The following is a 20,760-nucleotide window of genomic DNA, read 5'->3' on the forward strand; positions in this document are numbered from 1 at the left end:
AGGCATGTTGTTTTTAAAGTATTTTAAAATATAATTTACACAGAGAGGAAAAAGTTTGGAATGGATACCATTTACAGTCTGATTTAACACTCAATGCAAAAAGTAACAGTTAAAGTATAGCAGAGTAGGGAAATAAGTAAATTTTTTCAGCTGTAGATAATTAATTTCTCTAGAGCAAGATAAACTTCACTGAAGGGACTTCAGTGAATGTTGTTTTAAACCCAAAACAGAATCAGAGAGATTTTTTTGTTTTTTCATTGCAATCTATGAAATTATCAGCCTATAAATCTACCTCTGCATTTCTTGTACTTTCCCATTTAATGACCTGCACACGCTAAAAAGCAAAGGTAAATTGGAAAACAAAATTAGGACTGTAGGAAGAAAAGTTATTTTAGATATTTATTACTGGCTTGAAGGTTTAATGACAGAAAGAAGTTATTTTATTTTGTTAGAATGGAAAGATTGGCATAAGGGAATTATACCTTGGTAAGATGGCCTAATCAAGACAAAAGATTGACATTCATTAAAAGGAAATGATCACATGAAGATGGAAAAGGTTTACACAAGGAAAAGTATAATGCAGCAAGAAACCGATTAAAAATCACAGTACAAGTGTAAAACTAATTACTTCTGAAAATGTACCGTACATATAAAAGACTTCTTGCCTCTACCCACTCCTCAGAAACATTTATTTTAATCACTGATCAGAAGAAATTTCAGAACTCGTCTAGTAGAACATACTTATCTAACTTTTAAGAATCAAAGCTCTTGCTCAGAAATACCAAAATACGTCTGAATTATAACTATCCTTTAAGGATAACACTGCTTTGCAGAGTAAAACATCAAATTGCCCTATTTGTGTACTAAGTGCTACAAGTGATGCATAACCCATCAGCTTTTGATAACATGTTCAGAAAGCTTTCAGAAATTCATTGGTAAAATACTCAGCTCTGATAATTCAGCTTTTAATGTAATCAAGAATAACACCAGGAGCTACTTAATTAATTCCCCAGTGCACCATGAATTCAATTTTCATTGACTTTATTGAGAACTTTTTTTTGTTAATTTTACAATGAGAAACTATAACCACTGTTACACAGCTTGCAAATATTTCAAACAAGACAGCAATCTCCTATTTTTTTGATTTTTTCTGTTCCAAATTCAGCTCCTGAGATGGATTTTCTGCTTCAGCTTCATTTTCATCTTCCTGTAAAAGAAAATGAAAACCTGAACATTAATCAATTTATTGAAAAAAGTATGCTTTTTCTGCTTATGCAGCTGTATGGAATTCTGTACAGTCTTTTGGAATCTTTTGCCTGATTAATAAGCATAAAAATAAGGAAAAAGTAATTTATTCGAGTGATTGATTTTGCTTAAGAGTTGAAATAGAAACAATAAGAAATTTAAACAAGTATAATTGCCTGCATTTATAGCAGAAGAATAATTAAATGAGTAAATATTTTACTGACAATTTTACTGGAGAGTTATATAAAGAAATTATTAAATTGCACACAGAAGACAACATATTCAAATGCCTACAGCAGACAGTATTACACACCTTCCCTTTGCTCTTGACAAGAGCTTCCCACTAAATTACTTTTGAATGCAAGAGCTTCCATCATTGTACTAAAAATTACTTTTAAAAAGTACCTGCCATTGAAAAATGTTTCATTTTTTTGTGACCAGGTATGTTTACTTCACGGTTTGATACAAGACAATAAATTTAACTTCAGAGACACTTTATGTGCGGCAGCACCATTTTTTTGTCCCATCTAGAATATTTTCTCGACAGCTCTGCCAATTTTCCAATTACTTGTACCACCGTACGTTATCTGAAGATCAGTCAGGTCTAAAATAGGAAACATGAGCATGTCAGGCAGCAGCATGCTTACAATATTCTACAGCTTCAGCTCCAGGAGTGAGGCTCATCATTCACTATAGGCTCCTCTGGATCTCAGTGGAAAAATGAAGCGACATCATAATGCCAGTTTCCATAGGAATGGGCACTACGGTGTATTAAACTTTGGACAAGTGAGAAAACATTCTGGAAAGATACCCACAACTCACCATTACCACCAGGAATAGCCCCTGGAAAAACTACAGAGCAGGACCAGGTGTCCAGTCTGCATTTAATCCAATCTACATTCCAGTAGCAGGACGAGAACTGTCCATTGCAGAGAAGATAATGGGCAACAAACACAAGAGCTGAAGAGAAGGAAAGAGGGAAGGAGAAATAGAAAAAAAGGAGTGCAGGACAAAAATAACGAGAAAGAGGGAAAAAAAGAGGAGTGCAAAAAAGAACAAGGAATGAGAAAGAGAAAAAAAAGAGTGCAGGTAGGAACGAGGGAACAAAAAAGAGAGAAGGAGTGTAAAAAACAACAAGAGAATGAGAAAGAGGAAAAAAGGAGGAGTGTAAAAAAACCCAAAAGGAACGACAAAGAGAGGAAAAGGAGGAGTACAGGAAAGAACAAGCGAAAGGCATAAAAAGGAAGAATGAAAAAAAGAATGAGGGAACATGAAATAGATGAAAATAAGACCAAAAAGAATGAAGGAACGAGAAAGAGAAAAAAGGAGGAGTGCAGGAAAAAATGAGGGAAAGAGAAAGAAAAAAAAAAAAAAGGAGGAGTGTAAAAAAGAATGAGGGAATGAGAAAGACAAAAAAAAAAGAATGCAGGAAGGAACAAGGGAACCAGGAAGAGAGGAAAAGGAGGAGCACAAAAATGAATGAGGAAACAAGAAAGACAATTGAGTAGTGTCAAAAAGAACGAGGGAGAGAAAAAGTGAGGAAAATGAAGAGTGTAAAAAAGATCAAAGAAATGCGAAACAGAAAAAAAAAAGAGAAGAGCAAGAAGGTAAAAAAGAACGAGAAGGAGAAAAAAGGAGGGGTGCACGAGGGAATGAGAAAACGAGAAAGAAAAAAAACGGAGGAGTGCAAAAAAAACCAAGGGAATGAGAAAGAGAAAAAATGGAGGAATGGAAAAAAGAAGGAGGGAACGAGAAAGAGAAAAAAAAGGAGGAGTGGAAAAAAGAACGAGGGAACGAGAAAGAGAAAAAAAAGGACGAGTCCAAGATGGAACGAGGGAACGAGAAAAAGAAATAAAAAAAGGAGTGGAAAAAAAAACAAGGAAAAGAGAAATGCCAGAAAAGGAGGAGTACAGGATGGAAAGAAAGAACGAGAAAGAGACAAAAAAACAGGAGTGCAAAAAAAAACCCGAGGGAATGAGAAAGAGAAAAAAAGGAGAAGTGCAAGAAAGAACGAGGGAAAGAGAAAGACAAGAAAAGGAGGAGGGCAGGAAGGAACGAGGGAACAAGAAGGAGAGGAAAAGGCGCAGGGCCGGATGGAACGAGGGAATGACAAAGAGTGCAAAAAGATGAGTGCAAAAAGAAGGAGGGAAGGAGAACGAGAGGAAAAAAAAGAGTGTTGGAAAGAAGGAGGGAACGAGAAAGAGAAAAAAAGAAAAGTGTAGAAAAAAATGAGGGAAGGAGAAAGGGAGGAAAAGCAAGAGGGCAGAAGGGAACGAAGAAACAAGAAAGAGAAAAAAGATGAGTGCAGGAAGGTACGAGGGAATGAGAAAATGAGAAAAAGAAGGATCGCAGGAAGGAAGAAGGGAATGAGAAAGTGGGGAATAGGAGGAGTGTAAAAAAGAACGAGGGAATGAGAATGACAGAAAAACAAAGGAGTGCATGAAAGAACGAGGGAACAAGAATAAGAGAAAAAAAGGAGGAGTGCAAAAAAGATGGAGGGAACGAGAAAGAGAAAAAACGAAGGAGTGCATGAAAGAACAAGAAAACGAGAAAGAGAGAAAAATGGAGGAGTGCAAAAAAGAACGAGGGAACGAGAAAGTCAAAAAAAGAGGAGTGCAAAATGGAACGAGGGAAAGAGAAAGAAAAAAAAAATGAGGAATGCTAAAAGAACAAGGTAATGAGAAAGGCAAAAAAAGGAAGAGTGCAGAAAGGAATGACTGAAGGAGAAAGACAGGGAAAGGAGGAGTGCAAAAAAGAACCAGGGAATGAGAAAAGCCAGAAAAAGCAGGAGGGCAGGAAGGAACGAGGAAACAAGAAAGAGAGGCAAAAGAGGAGTGCGAGAAGGAACGAGGGAATGAGAAAGAGAGAAAAGGGGCGAGTGCAAAAAAGAACAAGGGAAAGAATATGACAAAAAAAGGAGGAGTGCAGGAAGGAATGAGGGAACGAGAAAGAGAGGAAAAGGCAGAGGGCTGGATGGAACGAGGGAACGACAAAAAGTGGAAAAAGAGAAGTGCACAAAGAACGAGGGAACGGGAACGAGAGAAAAAAAAGTGTGTTGGAAAGAAGGAGGGAACGAGAAAGAGAAAAAAAGAAAAGTGTAGAAAAAATGAGGGAAGGAGAAAGGGAGGAAAAGCAAGAGTGCAGAAGCAAACGAAGGAACAAGAAAGAGAAAAAAGAGGAGTGCAGGAATGTAAGAGAGAATGAGAAAATGAGGAAAAGAAGGTTTGCAGGAAGGAACGAGGGAATGAGAAAGTGGGGAATAGGAGGAGTGCAAAAAGAAAAGAGGGAACAACAATGAGGGGAAAACGAAACTAGCAAAAAAGAACAAGGGAATGAGAAAGAGAAAAACGAAGGAGTACATGAAGGAACGAGGGAATGAGAAAGAGAGAAAAAAGGAGGAGTGCAAAAAAGAATGAGGGAACAACAGAGAAAAAAAAGGAGGAGTGTAAAAAAGAACGAGGGAAGGAAAAAGTGATGAAAAGGAGGAGTGCATAAAGGAACGACAGAACAAGAAAGAGAGGAAAAATAGAAGTAGAAAAAGAACAAGGGAATGAGAAAGGCAAAAAAACGTGGAGTTCAGGAAGGAACGGCGGAATGAGAGAAAGAGGGAAAGGAGGAGTGCAGGATGGAACCAGGGAATGAGAAAAAGTGGAAAAAAAGAAGTATGAAAAAAGAACAAAGGAAGAAGAAAGATAGGAAAAAGAGGTGTGCAGGAAAGAAAGAAAAAATGAAAAAAAGAAAAAGAAGAGGAGTGTAAAAAAGAACAAGGGATCGAGACAGAGAGGAAAGTAAGGAGAGCTGGAAAAACCGAGGTAACGAGAAAGAGAGCAAAAAAAGGAATAGTGCAAAAAAAATGAGGGAATGAGAAAGAGAGGAAAAAGAGGAGTGCAAGAAAGAACGAGGGTCAGAGGAAGAAAAAAAATAGTTTTAAAAAGAACAAGGGAACAAAAAGACAAAAAAGATAGACTTCACAAAAGAACAAGGAATGAGAAAGGCAAAAAAAAGGAGGAGTGCAGGAAGGAATGATTGAAGGAGAAAGAGAGGGAAAGGAGGAGTGCAAAAAACAACAAGGGAATGAGAAAAGCCAAAAAAAGGAGGAGGGCAGGAAGGAACGAGGAAATGAGAAAGAGAGGCAAAAGAGGAGTGCGAGAAGGATCTAAGGAATGAGAAAGAGAGGAAAAGGAGGAGTGCAAAAAAGAACGAGGGAATGAGAAAGGCCAAAAAAGGAGGAGTGCAGGAAGGAAGGAAGAAACGAGAAAGAGAAAAAAAGGAGGATTGCAAAAAAGAACGAGGGAATGAAAAAGAGAAAAAAAAAGAGGAGTATAAAAAAGAATGAGGGAACAAGAAAGAGATAAAAACAGGAGTGCAAAGTGCAATGAGGGAAAGAGAAAGAAAAAAAATGAGGAATGCGAAAAGAACGAGGGAATGAGAAAGGCAAAAAGAGGTGGAGTTCAGGAAGGAACGGCGGAATGAGAAAAAGAGGGAAAGAAGGAGTGCTAGATGGAACCAGGAAACGAGAAACAGTGGAAAAAAAAACCCGAAAGAACGAGAAAAAAAAATAGGAGATCAAAAAAGAAAGAGGGAAGGAGAAAGGCCAATACAAGAGGAGTGAGGGATGGAACGAGGGAATAAGAAATAGAATTAAAAAACGGAGTGCAAAATATATCAAGGAAGCGAGAAAGAGAAAAAAAAGAGGAGTGCAAAAATGAACGAGAAAACGAGAAAAAGAAAAAAAAGGAGAAGTGCAAAAAAGAACGAGGGTACGAGAAAGAGAAAAAAAGGAGGAGTGCAAAAAAGAATGAGGGAATGAGAAAGAGAAAAAAAGGAGGTCTGCAAAAAAGAACGAGGGAACGAGAAAGAGGAAAAAAAGAAGGAGGGCAAATAAGAACGAGGGAAAGCGAAAGAGAAAAAAAAAGTAGTGCAAAAAAGAACGAGGGAACGAGAAAGAGAAAAAAAGGAGTGCAAAAAAGAATGAGGGAATGAGAATGTCAAAAAAAGAGGTGTTCAAATGGAACGAGGGAAAGAGAAAGAAAAAAATATGTGGAATGCAAAAAGAACGAGGGAATGAGAAAGGCAAAAAAAAGGTGGAGTTCAAAAAGGAATGGCAGAATGAGAAAAAGAGGGAAAGGAGGAGTGCAGAATGGAACCAGGGAACAAGAAACAATGGAAAAAGAGAAGTACGAAAAGAACGAGGAAGAAGAAAGATAGGAAAAGGAGGAGTGCAGGAAAGAAAGACAAAATGGGACAAAGAAAAAGGAGTGTAAAAAAGAACGAGGGATCGAGACAGAGAGGAAAATAAGGAGAGAAGGAAAGGATAAGGAAAGGAGAAAGAGAGAAAAAAAAAGAAGAATGCAAAAAAACCGAGGGAACGAGAAAGAGAGGAAAAAGAGGAGTGCAAGAAAGAATGAAGGACAGAGGAAGAAAAAATATAGTTTTAGAAAGAACAAGGGAACAAAAAAAGGAACAGGGAATGAGAAAGGCAAAAAAAGGAGGAGTGCAGGAAGGAACGATCAAAGGAGGAAGAGAAAGAAAGGAGGAGCGCAAAAAAAAACGAGGGAAGAAGAAAGAAAAAATAAGGAGGAGTGCAAAAAAACCTGAAAGAATGAGAAAAAAAAGAGTAGATCAAAAAAGAAAGAGGGAACGAGAAGGGTCAAAAAAAGAAGAGTGCAGGATGGAACGAGGGAATAAGAAAGAGAAGAAAAAAAGGAGTGCAAAATATATCGACGGAGCGAGAAAGAGGAAAAAAAAGGAGGAATGCTAAAAAAGAATGAGGGAACGAGGAAAAAAAAAAACAACAGGAGGAGTGCAAATAAGAATGAGGGAACAAGAAAGGCCAAAAAAGGAGTTGTGCAGAATGGAACGAGGGAATGAGAAAGAGAAAAAAAGGAGGAGTGTAAAAAAAAAAAAAACAACATAGGGAACGAGAAAGTTTAAAAAAGGAGGAGTGCAAAAAACTAGGGAACGAGAAAGAGGAAAAAAAAGGAGGAGTTAAAAAAAGAATGGGGGAATGAGAAAGAAAAAAAAAGGAGGAGTGCAGGATTGAACGAGGGAACGAGAAAGAAAAAATGGATTGCAAAAAACAATAAATTTGGGAACGAGAAAGGCGAGAAAAGGAGGAGTGCAAAAAAGAACGAGGGAACGAGAAAGAGAAGAAAAAAAGGAGTGCAAAAAAGAACAAGGGAACGAGAAAGAGAATAAAAGGAGGAGTGCAAAAAAGAACGAGGGAAGGAGAAAGAGAAAAAAAGGAGGATTGCAATAAGGAACGAGGGAACGAGAAAGAAAAAAAGGAGGAGTGCAAAAAAAAAGGGAACGAGAAATAGGAAAAAAAAGGAGGAGTGCAGGATGGAAGGAGGGAAAGAGAAAGAAAAAAATGAGGAGTGCGAAAAGATGGAGAGAAGGAGAAAGTGATGAAAAGGAGGAGTGCATAAAGGAATGACAGAACAAGAAAGAGAGGAAAAATAGAAGTAGAAAAAGAACGAGGTAATGAGAAAGGGAAAAAAAGGTGGAGTTCAGGAAGGAAGGGCAGAATGAGAAAAAGAGGGAAAGGAGGAGTGTAGGATGGAACCAGGGAATGAGAAAGAGTGGAAAAGGGAAGTATCAAAAGAACGAGATAAGAAGAAAGATAGGAAAAGGAGGTGTGCAGGAAAAAAAGACAAAATGGGAAAAAGAAAAAGGAGTGTAAAAAAGAACGAGGGATCGAGACAGAGAAGAAAATAAGGAGAGCAGGAAAGGATGAGGAAAGCAGAAAGAGAGCAAAAAAAGGAAGAGTGCAAAAAAGAACGAGGGAACGAGCAAGAGAGGAAAAAGAGGTGTGCAAGAAAGAATGAAGGACAGAGGAAGAAAAAATATAGTTTTAGAAAGAACAAGGGAACAAAAAGACAAAGTAAGGGGTACTTCAAAAAAGAACAGGGAATGAGAAAGGCAAAAAAAGGAGGAGAGCAGGAAGAATGATTGAAGGAGAAAGAGAGGGAAAGAAGGAGTGCAAAAAAGAACGAGGGAACCAGAAAGAAAAAATAAGGAGCAGTGCAAAAAAAACCAAAAGAATGAGAAAAACAAAAAGAGAAGATCAAAAAAGAAAAAAGGGAATGAGAAAGGCCAGAAAAAGGAGAAGTACAAAAAAGAATGAGGGAATGAGAAAAAGAAAAAAAGAGGAGGAGTGCAAAAAGGAACGAGGGAATGAGAAAGGCCAAAAAAGGAGGAGTGAAAAAAAGAACGAGGGAATGAGAAAGAGAAAAAAAAAGGAGGAGTTCTGAAAAAACCGAGGGAATGAGAAAGACATAAAATGGGCGAGTGCAGGAAGGAGCTAGGGAATGAGAAATACAAAAGCAGGATTGCAAAAGAGAACGAGGGAACAAAAAAGTTAAAAAAAGGAGTAGTACTAGAAGGAACGAGGGAATGAGAACGTCAGGAAAACAAGTAGTGCAGGAAGTAACTAGAGAAGGAGAAAGAGGGAAAGGAGGAGTGCAGAAAAGAACAAGGGATGAGAAGGACAAAAAAAAGACAAATGCAAAAAAGGAAAGAAAAAACTTAGAAATTAGGACAAATGGGGAGTGCGAAGAGAATGAGGGAACGAGAAAGAAAAAAAAAGGAGTGTAAAAAGGAACGAGGGAACAAGAAAGGCTTAAAAAAGAGGAGTGCAGAATGGAATGAGGGAATGAGAAAGAGATGAAAAGGAGGAGTTCAAAAAAGAATGAGTGAACAAAAAAGAAAAAAAAAACAGGATTGCAAAAAAAAAACGTGGGAACAAGAAAGAGGAACAAATAGTGGAGTGCAAGAAAGAACGAAAGAAAGAGAAAGAGAAAAAAAAAGGAGGAGTGCAAAAAAGAATGAGGGAACTGGAAAGAGAAATAAAAAGCCTGAGGGCAAAAAATATCGAGGGAATGAGAAAGAGAAAAAAAGGAGGAGTGCAAAAATGAATGAGGGAACAATAAAGAGAAAAAAATGAGAAGTGCAAAAAAGAATGAGGGAAGGAGAAAGAGAAAAAAAGAAGGAGTGCAAAAAAAGAAGGAGGGAACGAGAAAGAGAAAAAAAAGGAGGAGTGCATGATGGAACGAGGGAATGAGAAAGAGAGGAAAAGGAGGAATGCAGTAAGGAACATAAGAATGAGAAAGAGAGAGAAGGAGTAGTGCAGGAAGGACCGAGGGAAGGAGAAAGAGATGAAAAGGAGGAGTGCCAGATGTAATGAGGGAAAGAGAAGGAGAGGAAAAGGAGGAGTGCAGGACAGAATATGGGAACAAGAAAGAGAGGAAAAGGAGGAGTACAGGGATGGAGTGTGAGGGAAAAACTGGGAACTAAGATAGTCTCTCTGTTAAATAAATCACCAAAAGGAAAACATCTAGTAGTAGAGTTCAAAACTTATTTTAAATTGAATGCCTATGCTATCCTCTTTAATAGTATTAACCTTGTAATGAAAAGTGGTGCAAAACCAGAATACAAATGGAACAGTTTTGTACCAATGGATTTTAGAAGCAAATATAAATTTCTTCTGATAAATGACAGTTTTCTGTCACCACAGCTCTGCAGTGATAAGGCAGCTGTTTGTTTCCTAAGAAAAGGAGACCCTCGCTACATGGATCATTTTCATACTGACAGTCTTGACAAGTCTGACATTTGCTTCATGAAGAATTCTAAAGCAGCCATCCCTTTGGGACCACTGGATATCTGACAGTTGTACCTTTTAATGCACATTGCCATTAATTCTTACTGTGAAAGCCCACCAAAGTCCTACAGCAGAATCTCTGCTGACCTGGAAAGCTATAAAAGGGAGGCTATGAAGGGACTAACCATTACAATGTAAGCAAACATGACATCAATTAACAGGAAGCAGCCCTGCACAGTGAAAAGAGCAATGCTGCAATGTTTCTTTACCAAGCAGTACAAACTGCTGAGCTCTAGGTGGCAATGCAAGACCAGCAGAACTACTTTTACACTAAAGCTCCTCTTTAAGAAGTTACAAGCAGCTGCATGTTTATCACAAACTCTTTCCTTTAACTCACACTATTACAAGAACTTAAAAGTCTTTTTGAAATGTTTGTCAGTGTTCTGTATTTTCTATTTCCTTGTTGCTAATTCTGATTATACAGATAAATGTGCCATTGAAGAGCCCTTACAGTCAAATTTCATTTAATGCTTAGTACAGAAGTGGAACTTCATGCCAGATTTCAAATCTTCCATCTGTTCCTCTCCTTTTTAGGAGGCAACCATTTCACTGAGTGGTCCCTTTGGCTGACTGCCACTACAGTTGGGATCCTCTTCAGGCCAGGTGGTGCTTGAAACCCAACCACTGTTTTACAAGTTCAGCTGCTTCTCCTTGAAGAAAGTAGAAGAAAATATTTCCTCTTTAAGTCTCCAAATTTGAGTCTCCAAAGGTTCAGTTGTATGAACATTCGACTGCACCTATAAATGCTTAGATATGACAAGCCTGCAGCATCAACTAAGAAAGATGAAAAGCAGCTTTAACAGGACTGAACTGTGCCCACATGGGACAAGTCTTCTTAATTTCCACTCCAACTTGAGAGGGCACTCTATTTTTCAAATCTGACACCTTCAGGAATAAGATAATTTCGAAGGCAAATTTGTCCTTCAATTGTAATAATTTCATCTGTGCATACATAAAAACATACATGGAAACCACAAAAGCATTTTCTACGTATGTAGCAAGATAACAATTATTTTTATGAATTGTAATTTTAAAATATAAAGTTCTACTTTATATATACTGGTACTACTACTACAGAATAATATTTCATAGCCTAGAAATATATATTATAATGAAAATAATTTTAAATATTTATGGCTATACTGTCACTATACACTTACTATAATATTTATGGCTATAATTTACACTATACATTTACTAAATTATAAGAAACAAGCTTTATTCATGTTTGTATTTATACTAAGAAATAAAATGGCTTCTTCTTATTATAATTACATGAGAGCAGAAGGTGCTTCAGCCAACAATAAGGAATTAATACCTCTATTTCTTAGTACTATTAAAAGGAAAAAAAACAACTAAGAAGCACAAGTTTAATTTTTAAGAGCTCAATTGTTAGGCTGTACATGTATCTTGGTAGGTACTAAATGACAGTTGAAGACTGTTTTGTGCTCTATCTGCTTCCTCAAGTAAGTTCATGAAATACAATCTAATATAATCTATATATATCTACAGCATTTATCAAGAGGTCTGAACATCCTTTGCTTCAAAAATGATTCAAAATACTAAATGGAAAAGTATTAACATACTTAAATAAAACAACTGAGTTATACAAAAATGCTTCTGGAAGCTACTGTCAAGACACACTGCCCAAAGTTGATGGCAGCTGAAAGATATCACTGTAAACATCACTGAAGGATATGTTTATAACAGCAAAAGACAGCCCTACCATATGAAAGGAATAAATTAATCTCAATAACAGAGAAAATATAGACCCTAATAAAAATGTTTTAGGGAAAATACGTGTGTTGCATGCTTCTGACCAAAATTAATTAGAGTTTTAATGTTTTATATTTCCACCATAATTCTTTAAATGGTGCATTTATTTCATAGTAATAAACATTCGGTTCATTAAGTAAAGTTCAGAATCTGTGTTACTCGCTACATTTAACAACCTTTGGCCCTCTTCTTCTGTATTTCTTGATTCAGGTTTCCAAAGCATTGAATAAGCAATTGAGGAACACAATTAAATTTCATGACTCTGCATATTTAGTATTCTTATTTCATCAAAGACAAAGTGCAATTAATCTACCCTTCTATACTGAATTTCAACTTTAGTGAGCCATGATAGATACTGAAATGAACTTACAGGAAATGCTTAATTAAATTACTGTAAAAAGTATAATTAAAGTTTTTTCCTTCCTTATGACAACAGAAAATGCACATTTAATTGGAAAAACCTACTGCAGTATTATAAATTTATTAACTTGGGAATTCATGACAATATTGTTATAATGTGACAGATAAGAATTTAGAAAACTTTTTCCTTCTTATTTCATCGGCACATTTCACCTGTGTACTGCCATGAAATTCTGTTCAGGTTCAAGGCATAAAAGCTGGAACTTTCAATGGAGTTAATATGATGATATTGCCTTCATTTTGCCATTTATTTTCCAAAATGTGATATAAGTAAATGTTGTAGAAATTACTTTATATTTGCTGTAATACTGAACTCCATATTTAGTCACAATCCAAGAAGTTGCCAACAAAACAGATAGAAATTAATGAAGCTGCAGAAACAGATGAAGGCTAGACTGTGAGAGCAAACAGAAACTGTGCTACTGCTAAAGCAACTGAAGACTAAAAATACTTTTGCTTAAAAGAAAACCGAAAAAAACCAACCCCCCCCCAAAATTTCTTTCAGCAGGTGTCTCAAACACATACTGATATTGAAACTAAGAATTCAACAACTACAACTAAGCAAACACTTCAATAATTTCAACAACTTCAATTAAATAAAATTCCCAAAAGAACATTTTAGGACCAAATCTAGTGTTAGCAGTACCTTCCATCTCTCATGGAAAATCTACTCTTTTCCTACTGTTGCAGTCATTTAGTCTAAATGAATACAAGTATTGCAGACCTACTCAGAAGTCAAAATCATTGTTTTCCAAGATGTACAAACATACTTTTGACTATACAGAATCATAGAATGATTCCCTTCACCCATTTGGCTATGGACTTGAAACCTAACAAGACAAGATATCTATGGCTTTAAAGGTTGTAAAGGTTGGACATGAGTTGGTTTGATGGCAAAGGAAGTGTTATAGAATTGGTTTTATATTTTGACTTTATTGCTCTATTTGAAGTATCCTGATCTGAGCCTGTAATCATGCCTGAAAAGTCCTGTTTCATGCAATAGTTTAAATCAGTTGCCATAGAAGAATCAAGAGTGCACTGGTAATAAACACATAGTCAATTTGGAATCAAAATTGTAAACTTAATATATCAAGGTTTTAACAGTTTCAGGATAATCAGTTTCTAAATTTAAAAAAAAAAAAAAAAAAAAAAAAAGGAATGTATCAGATTTAACAGTTGATCTCCTCAAACTCCATTCCTCTTTGCATTTCCAGGTGAGGATTGAAAGCCAAATGTTATTTAATTCAGTGGGTATACTGAGGAATGTTTTGGTAATTTGTCATGACAGTGATGTTGCTTCACTGTAATTTTTTGAAGTCAGAATGAAACTAAATTCTTTCAACTACAAATAATGTGATGTCCAACCATTTAATGTTTCAAGTATCATCAAAAGGAACTTTCCAAAAAACATGACCTGTAAAAGCAGTATCTGCCTTCAAATATGCTCTAAAATACTTCCAAAGCCTTCTATCTAACAATATTTATACACTTTGTGGGGAAAAAAAAATAGTTGCCTTTCAGAAAATTAGAATCAAACTAATCGACAGACATCTGGGTACTGGTAGTCACTGCAAACAGGGCTTCTTACATGTTCGTTGTGCATTTCTTTCTGATAAATTTGTAAGTCACTGTTTCACTAAACCACATCAAAGTCATCTTTTGGTTTGTCAACAGCTTGCTTCCCATCTCTGCCTACCCTTCAACAAATGACACATAACGTTCTTAGAAGAGTGGGACAAAAACTACTTTGATGTGATTCAATTACTGAAAAGCTATATTTTAAAAGATTCTTAAAACTAGGGAAATTTGGCTATAACTAATTAGTGTTTTGCATATTTATGACAGAAGAGCTCATTACAGAGCTTACATTATAAATTGTTTATGTACTTTTTCCTTAGCACTCTGAAGTCACTTAATATCATGGATTGAAACTCCCTTTGAAGCTCACTAAACTCTGTGCCTCAGAAGGCTTTTTGTCTCCCATTACATCAGTGTTTCCAAGACATAATATTCTTTTCCATTAAGGGGCACAACTTGCAAACACGTATACATCCAGCTCATCTGAACACCACCATTGCTGGGTATGAGCTACACTGTAGAACAACACTTCTCTGCAATGGATGCTGAGTTTAAACAATCCTGAATCCGGCAGGGCATTTTAACTATGAGTATTTAAGAGGAAGTTGAACTATTATTAGACCTCTATGTTTTCCTGAAATCTTAGTGCTGCCACTCAACTGTCTCCACAGAGTTTCTGTCACCTTACTGAGGGTCAGCTAAGACACCTTGGTGATGTTTGATACTTGCTGCTCTCTGCTCTTGCTCAACAGCTGCTCTTGTACCTGTCCATGTTATCTAACAACATAAAGTAAAAGCTTCTTCTTCATTCATTGTACTTAGTTGTAATCTATTTGGTTTCATTCACTGGCTTTTCTCTTTCTGCATATACAGGAGCTCCAGGAATTGGATACCATTATTCTAAGAAGTAACAGCCAGTAGCTATTTCCTTATTTTCTGTTTACTGATTATTTAAGATAAAATTATAAACTTACTGATGATTTAAGGTAAACTTACCATGTCTCCTTTACTCACAAAACTGAACATCTAGTATATTTAAAAAAGGTTATGTAGAAAAAACAGGCCTCATATTCTTCTTTGGGAAATACCACCTAAGATTCAAAACCCATTTTGCTGCTTCCAGTCCTCTACAAGTAACTTGGATGACCAACAAATCAAGAAACACAGAAGTCTGTAGTATTGCCATTTAAATCAGCATTTAGACTTACAGGAAAAAGTTAACTTTACTACTTACTCTGACAATGTAATTTTTAATATGATTATTAACTATATATAAGACTGTGAAGAAACTACAGCAAACACCATCTAATTTGGCAGTCAACAAATCAAAGATCTTACTTTTCCTGCATTAACTGAAGTTTCCCTTTGTCAGTGCTCTCCTAATATCAGTGAAAGTTAGTAGCATTAATTACTTGTTGCTTGAATTGGACTTAGATATTTTTAATTCATTTGCACTCAATGAAACCTTTCAGGAGGTAAGTTCTCAAAAGAGCAAATAATGAAAAAATCTGTTAGCTTCCCCTGTCCACTGAAAATTCCACCAAATGATGCTTTTTAAGACCTAGATATAGAATGCTCTCTAGGTCTCCTTCAAAGATTTTGCTGTTCAAAATAATAAATTATAAAACATAGATACAATATTTATTTATCTATAATATTAATAAATAATCCAAAACTGGCTAAGTCATATCATATACCATATGCTATATAAAGACATCTGGAGAGTTTGATCATGTAGAGTCCAAAGTCATTTATTAAAAAAAAAAAAACAAACAACAAAATAAACAAAAGAAGACCAAGAAGTAAAACATCAGGGAAACTAAGCAGGTCAAGACAATGGCCACGTATATTAATCACATTTTAATTCCAAGTATGGCTAAAAAATTAAGAATGATTAAAAAGTGGCTATAATCAAAATGTATATAAAACTATTTCAAATAGAAATAGTTTTTTATTTTCATATAAAACAAATAAACTGATTGTACAGACAGAAAATCAGACAGTTATTGCAGATGTTTTATCAAAACAGTACTGAGGCTTTGTTAGTCTGTAGAGGTGTTTTTCTGAGTTGAGGTCAAGGGGATAACTCCCTGTGTAGGAAAAGCTGAGGAAACCTCTGAATTTCTGGAAAATGTCAGTGAAGAAGAAGAAGAAATGGAGAAGTGTCACTTAACAGGTCTTCTAATCTAAAGAAGGGTCACTAACAGAAACCAGCATAAAGCTAAAGCATGTGTTGATAGTAAAGCAAGGTCAGAGACTCAGATGAGGAATTTCTCAGCTGAAATCTCTGACATTTGCACCCATGCTATAATACTCACTTGGCCTGGAGGGTGTGGAAATTGAACTCACTGCTAGAATGCTAAAGAACTTATCTGTAAAATGTGAATAATAATACTTTCAATGTTAGGATGGAGCTCTATGCATGAAAAGATTTATTTAAGTGCTAAGTGCTGTCATTGTTATTACATTCAGTGAGTACAGAAGACTTTAAAAGCATTAACTTTTCTAGCACAGAACATCAGCCATTCTTTTTTAAGCCAGAAAAGAAGAGATAAAATGAGTGTAGTTACTGCAAGAAATTGTGTGGTTTAAAGTTCTGATGCTTATTTTTTGTGTCTAGAAAAAGTAAGCAACCACTAATAGCAGGAATTTTGTGATAAATGACATTTTATAATATGCAGTAACCTATAAAGTATACGAAAAACGTTTTACTTGTTACAAACTTGTTTTTTGTCAGGAAATTATTTAATTGGAAAGATGCCTTGAGAGCAATCAGAAAGCAATGTATAAAAAAGGTGTCTGGTTCGGAACGATGAATAGAGAATGGAGACAATTTTTAAAATATAATGTAATAAGGAAGTAACTACCAAGCCATGCTAGTACATCATCCAGTGGGACCAAATGAAACTGCTGTGTCTATTTGTCCTTCTCAGAAGGGGAAGCACCTGCTTTCCAAGGAAGACCACATCCTATTGAAATCTAAGTGGTGGTCCATTGTCTCTCTGAAAACTGGTTATCTAGAGTTAAGTGTTTCTATAGAATTTACTTTCATTTTTAGGCCACCTTGCATCATTTCAAGTTAAGACTGTGATGAAGAATTACATCTTCAGGTGTAGAAACTTTTGGATATTTATCTTCTGGTTTTGGATTTTTAAAAAGTGTCATTTATGTCCCATCTTGTGCCTAGAATTCAAACTTTACTGTCCATGCAATGGACAGTGGAAGTTTCACACACAATATTCCTTTCATCCAAGAACAGCAATCATTCATTTGCCCAAGCAACATCACATTTTCAGATATGGTGAGCATTGTCTCTACATATAACCAATTTTTTCTCTTGCAAATCTTTATTTCATTGAGAAAAATCAAAGGCAGAATTTTCTTTCATATATTTCAAACTTGAATTACAGGAGGATCACAACTGATGCTTGCCCAACACACTAAAATATTTTCTCTGAACAGAACTGTCACTAATACAGTATTTAAATTTACAAAGTGATTTCCACATGAATGGGATTGTTCCAGACCAAAAACAACATTCTTAATACCATAAACAAACAAGAGATGAATGCACAAAATGAACTGTTTAACAGAGATTTATGTACCCCTTGTGCTTTGTATTTGGAAATGAAGTTCTTAAACTCAGAGGCAGGGGATTCTCTGTGGATTAGAAGAGAGACATGCGGTCCTTTCAGCAGCATCCTTTTATACAAAATTTGGCACTAACACCCTGTTTGCTTCAGCAAATGACTTCATGCTTTGTCCTTTTAATCCAATTTCCACCATAATATAGACTGAAGTGTTGTGAAAATACTGGAAGAGGATGCCTGGAAATTTATTGCATTAGAAATCTAATCCAGGTGGTAATCCAATCCCACACAGCACATTTCTCATTAACTGAGATGTTTAACACACAGATGGCTTTATACAAACCAGCATTCTGCACTAGCTATGACTGGAAATAATTCTCACACATCAAGACATGACTCAACAAGGCAGGTAAGAGGCCAAGTCTGACAAGAACAGAACAGTCACTCTACTGAAAGCTACAATAATTGATTGCAACACTCATCCCAAGTTGAGTAGCTCAGATTTGCAGGTTATTACAGCATTAGGTACTTTTGCTGGTGCAGCCCGTGAGAGTATAAACCCCCCCTATTCAGCAAGAGCTTTGTCATTAGGTAATGTCTCCTCTCAGGTGAAAGCACCATATGTACCTTAAAGTCACCCTACAGCAGACAGGAGACCATTCAGAAAAACTTTATTCAGAGTTTACCATCACAGAAAGTAGTAATTTCCTAGACAATGAACATTGATACTTTTGTCTTTTATTTCTTGAACAGATTCTTTTCCTGAAAAGGAGAGACACTTTCAGATGCCAGCAGCTTGCCATGTATGTGTCCGGGTCAGAAAATCAGCATTCCCATGTTCTCCTGGTAGAAGGCCTGGATCCATTCATGCCTCAAAGGAAACACAAGGTTGCTGCTCATTGTTTGTGAATATGATGTCAGACTTTGATTAACCAGGGATTTAAATAAAAAGTAAAAAACCCAAAGTCTTAAAAAACTTAAACGTGATGGAAGCATACCATAAAATATTCCCAACCCAACAGTGCCACGTACCTTTTTATCTTAGCCAAACAAGTTATGTACTCATAGAGGTGTATGTCTTTAACATGTCTTGAGCAGAAGAATGAGAAAGAAAATGATGTATAACCACATTAGAAACTTCTACCATTTGGGAAGCAAATATTTTCTTAATGTAGTTTCTTTCAAATTTGTCAGTTTTACACTCTTCTTCACAGAAAGGCATATTTGTTCCTTAATGATTTCTGTAATTTTTCACAAAGTATAAGGTTTTGTCTATAAAGGATATTCCAGAGTTAGGCTGGTAGAAGAAAAAACAAATGTGCAGGAAGGAGGAAGAATACCCAAAACCCCAGAAAATACTTTCCCTGGCAATATTCTTTCCAGCATGATTTGAAATGAATTTTTCCTACTTTGGGTCTCAGTAACAAGCCAGCCTTTTTGCTTAATGAAAAGGATTTGCATTCCTGGCCAATGTAAAAATAAAGACTGTATCTGTGATTCTTTTTCCTGTTGATGTTCTGAGTAACTGAGGTGATAGCTAAGATTTTTATATTGTCTGAATAGTTCATTAAATGCAACACAGCCCTCCTCCACTCCTCGGGTAATGTCTCTAACATATGTTTTTCATTTTCAAGGTCTTATCCACTGATACAGAGAATAAAAGGGAATTTTCTCCATACCCAATTAGTTGTTTAGAGCTGGTAACTAGACAAAAACTAATGAAAATAACGTTTCAATGTTTCTCCACTTTCCTCCCAGTGCTTTCTTAGTATGTGTAGAACTTCATACTTAGGTGTATGTTTCACATCTTTAGGTTTGTTTCCTTCTAGCTTTCACAGCCTACTTCACAGAATTACCATCTTTGACCCAGGAAAATTCCCGAAGATCCTTAGGATGACATTTAAAATCTTACTATCATTTCCTTTAGCTACAAGCTCTTCTTCCTTCCTTTGTTGCTGTTCTTCATCTACGTCCTTAAAAGAACATATTCTCTTGGTACAAGAATAAGGCAGACACAACAGTTTTCCACTTACAGGTATGCTAAAGTTGGGGGACAGAGTAGATTTCCCTAGAAAGGAAATTTCTAGCAGTTGTTTTGCTTTTTTAAGATTCTAAACCCTAATTTTTCCTCTAATATTATATTGTAGAGTATTCAAGTGAAGAAACTGAAACAGGCACCAGTCTATCTCTCTCTAAAGAAGTAAAATGGATTCTGAGACTATGTTTCATCCAGACAACCACCACCCATGTGGACACAGTGACCTATTTTTGTTATCACTTTCAGAAGCCAGATATTAAAGTATTTTAGAACTCTCATCATATTAATGTTTTATCACTCAGAAAAAATTTTAGATTCCATATGAATGAGGCCTATAGCCATGACATATGCTGTGGGACACAGCAAAGGGATTTCTACTAAATGTGCCAAACCCAGCCCCTCTGATCACTGAGGACTAGCTGGAAAGCAAGGGTGTTCATTTTCTGCCAGATTTCCATACTCTTAATGCAACAGATTCTAACAGTGATAGTAGCTTTTGTCTCAAGTGTAAGAGGTTTTCTCAGTAGCACAGCAGGTTGTGATCATATTTATATCAACTGAGATAATTTTTCTAACTAACTTCTATACATAAAATCATTCTGCTTCCACCATGCCAGATGCATGTGCCCCACTAATCCAAAAATATTAAATGCATAATTGAATTTCATTTCCTTAGGGCATATGATTTCATAACCCACGGCAGGAAAGGATGAGAAGAGTCAATTAACAACAAAATGCCTGTCCAAACAAATGAAAGGCCAGACCTCCCCAAAAGCTTGCCTTTTGCTTTCCACATTAATGTTTATGAACCAGTGATCTATCAAGCCCTTCAAAATCAAGCAGTAGATATGCTGCAGTTAATCTGTTTTGCACTCTCTGAGAGGCACTGTCAAGGATATGTTGCTTAAGAAACTTTCACTTCAGAAAGCACTAGATATATCTGTCCTGAATGTCTCACTGAAATACCATTTTCAAATGCAAGACTGGCTGACCTGCTGAAATTTCTAAGCCATGCACTTACAGCTAACTGGAATGTTATCGTGAAAAGACCAATATGACCTCACTTCTGATAAGTAACAGCCTTCCTTAATGAAGTTATTTGGTGCTAGAAGATGTGAAGTGAGCTCCCCCAAAAATATTCTGAAGATGTGAATTCTCAAGCTGAAATACAGAAACTGCCCCCAGTCAAAGTTTAACAGATTTTATGACTCTGGAATTTGTTTGCTTCAGAAGGATTGATGTATATTTGAAAAGAGTGAGGTACTAGGAGTCAGCATGCCTGCTCCATCTGCCATGAAGACATCAGACTTGTTCTGCAAAGTAGGCAGGATCCCATGGTTCTGGAAGGGATTAAGTCAACCAAGGACTTTAAAGCACTTTCATTTAAAAGTACAAAAAGCTGACTTGTAACAGAATCAATTCATCTGATGTCTGAAGATACTGAGTTTACCACA

General features: G+C 36.1%; 2 protein-coding genes across 5 annotated transcripts in view; one reads left to right on the forward strand and one right to left on the reverse strand.

The window, feature by feature from the left end:
• The window catches only part of VWDE (von Willebrand factor D and EGF domains), a 458,699-nt gene extending 450,930 nt beyond the window's left edge, over nucleotides 1-7,769 (forward strand). The window contains exon 32 of the mRNA XM_079301593.1: nucleotides 7,759-7,769. The gene's annotated coding sequence lies outside the window, so the exon portion shown is untranslated. The remainder of the gene's footprint in view (nucleotides 1-7,758) is intronic.
• Nucleotides 1,025-20,760, reverse strand: part of PHF14 (PHD finger protein 14) — a 161,669-nt gene continuing 141,933 nt past the window's right edge. For all 4 annotated transcript variants that reach the window (XM_079301598.1, XM_079301599.1, XM_079301596.1 and 1 more), the window contains one exon: nucleotides 1,025-1,207. In XM_079301598.1, coding sequence (XP_079157724.1) covers nucleotides 1,133-1,207 — 75 coding nt within the window. In that variant the 3' untranslated portion in view covers nucleotides 1,025-1,132. The remainder of the gene's footprint in view (nucleotides 1,208-20,760) is intronic.

This window comes from Erithacus rubecula (assembly GCF_903797595.1).
Source record: "Erithacus rubecula genome assembly, chromosome: 3".
In the NCBI taxonomy this organism is placed as follows: domain Eukaryota; kingdom Metazoa; phylum Chordata; class Aves; order Passeriformes; family Muscicapidae; genus Erithacus; species Erithacus rubecula.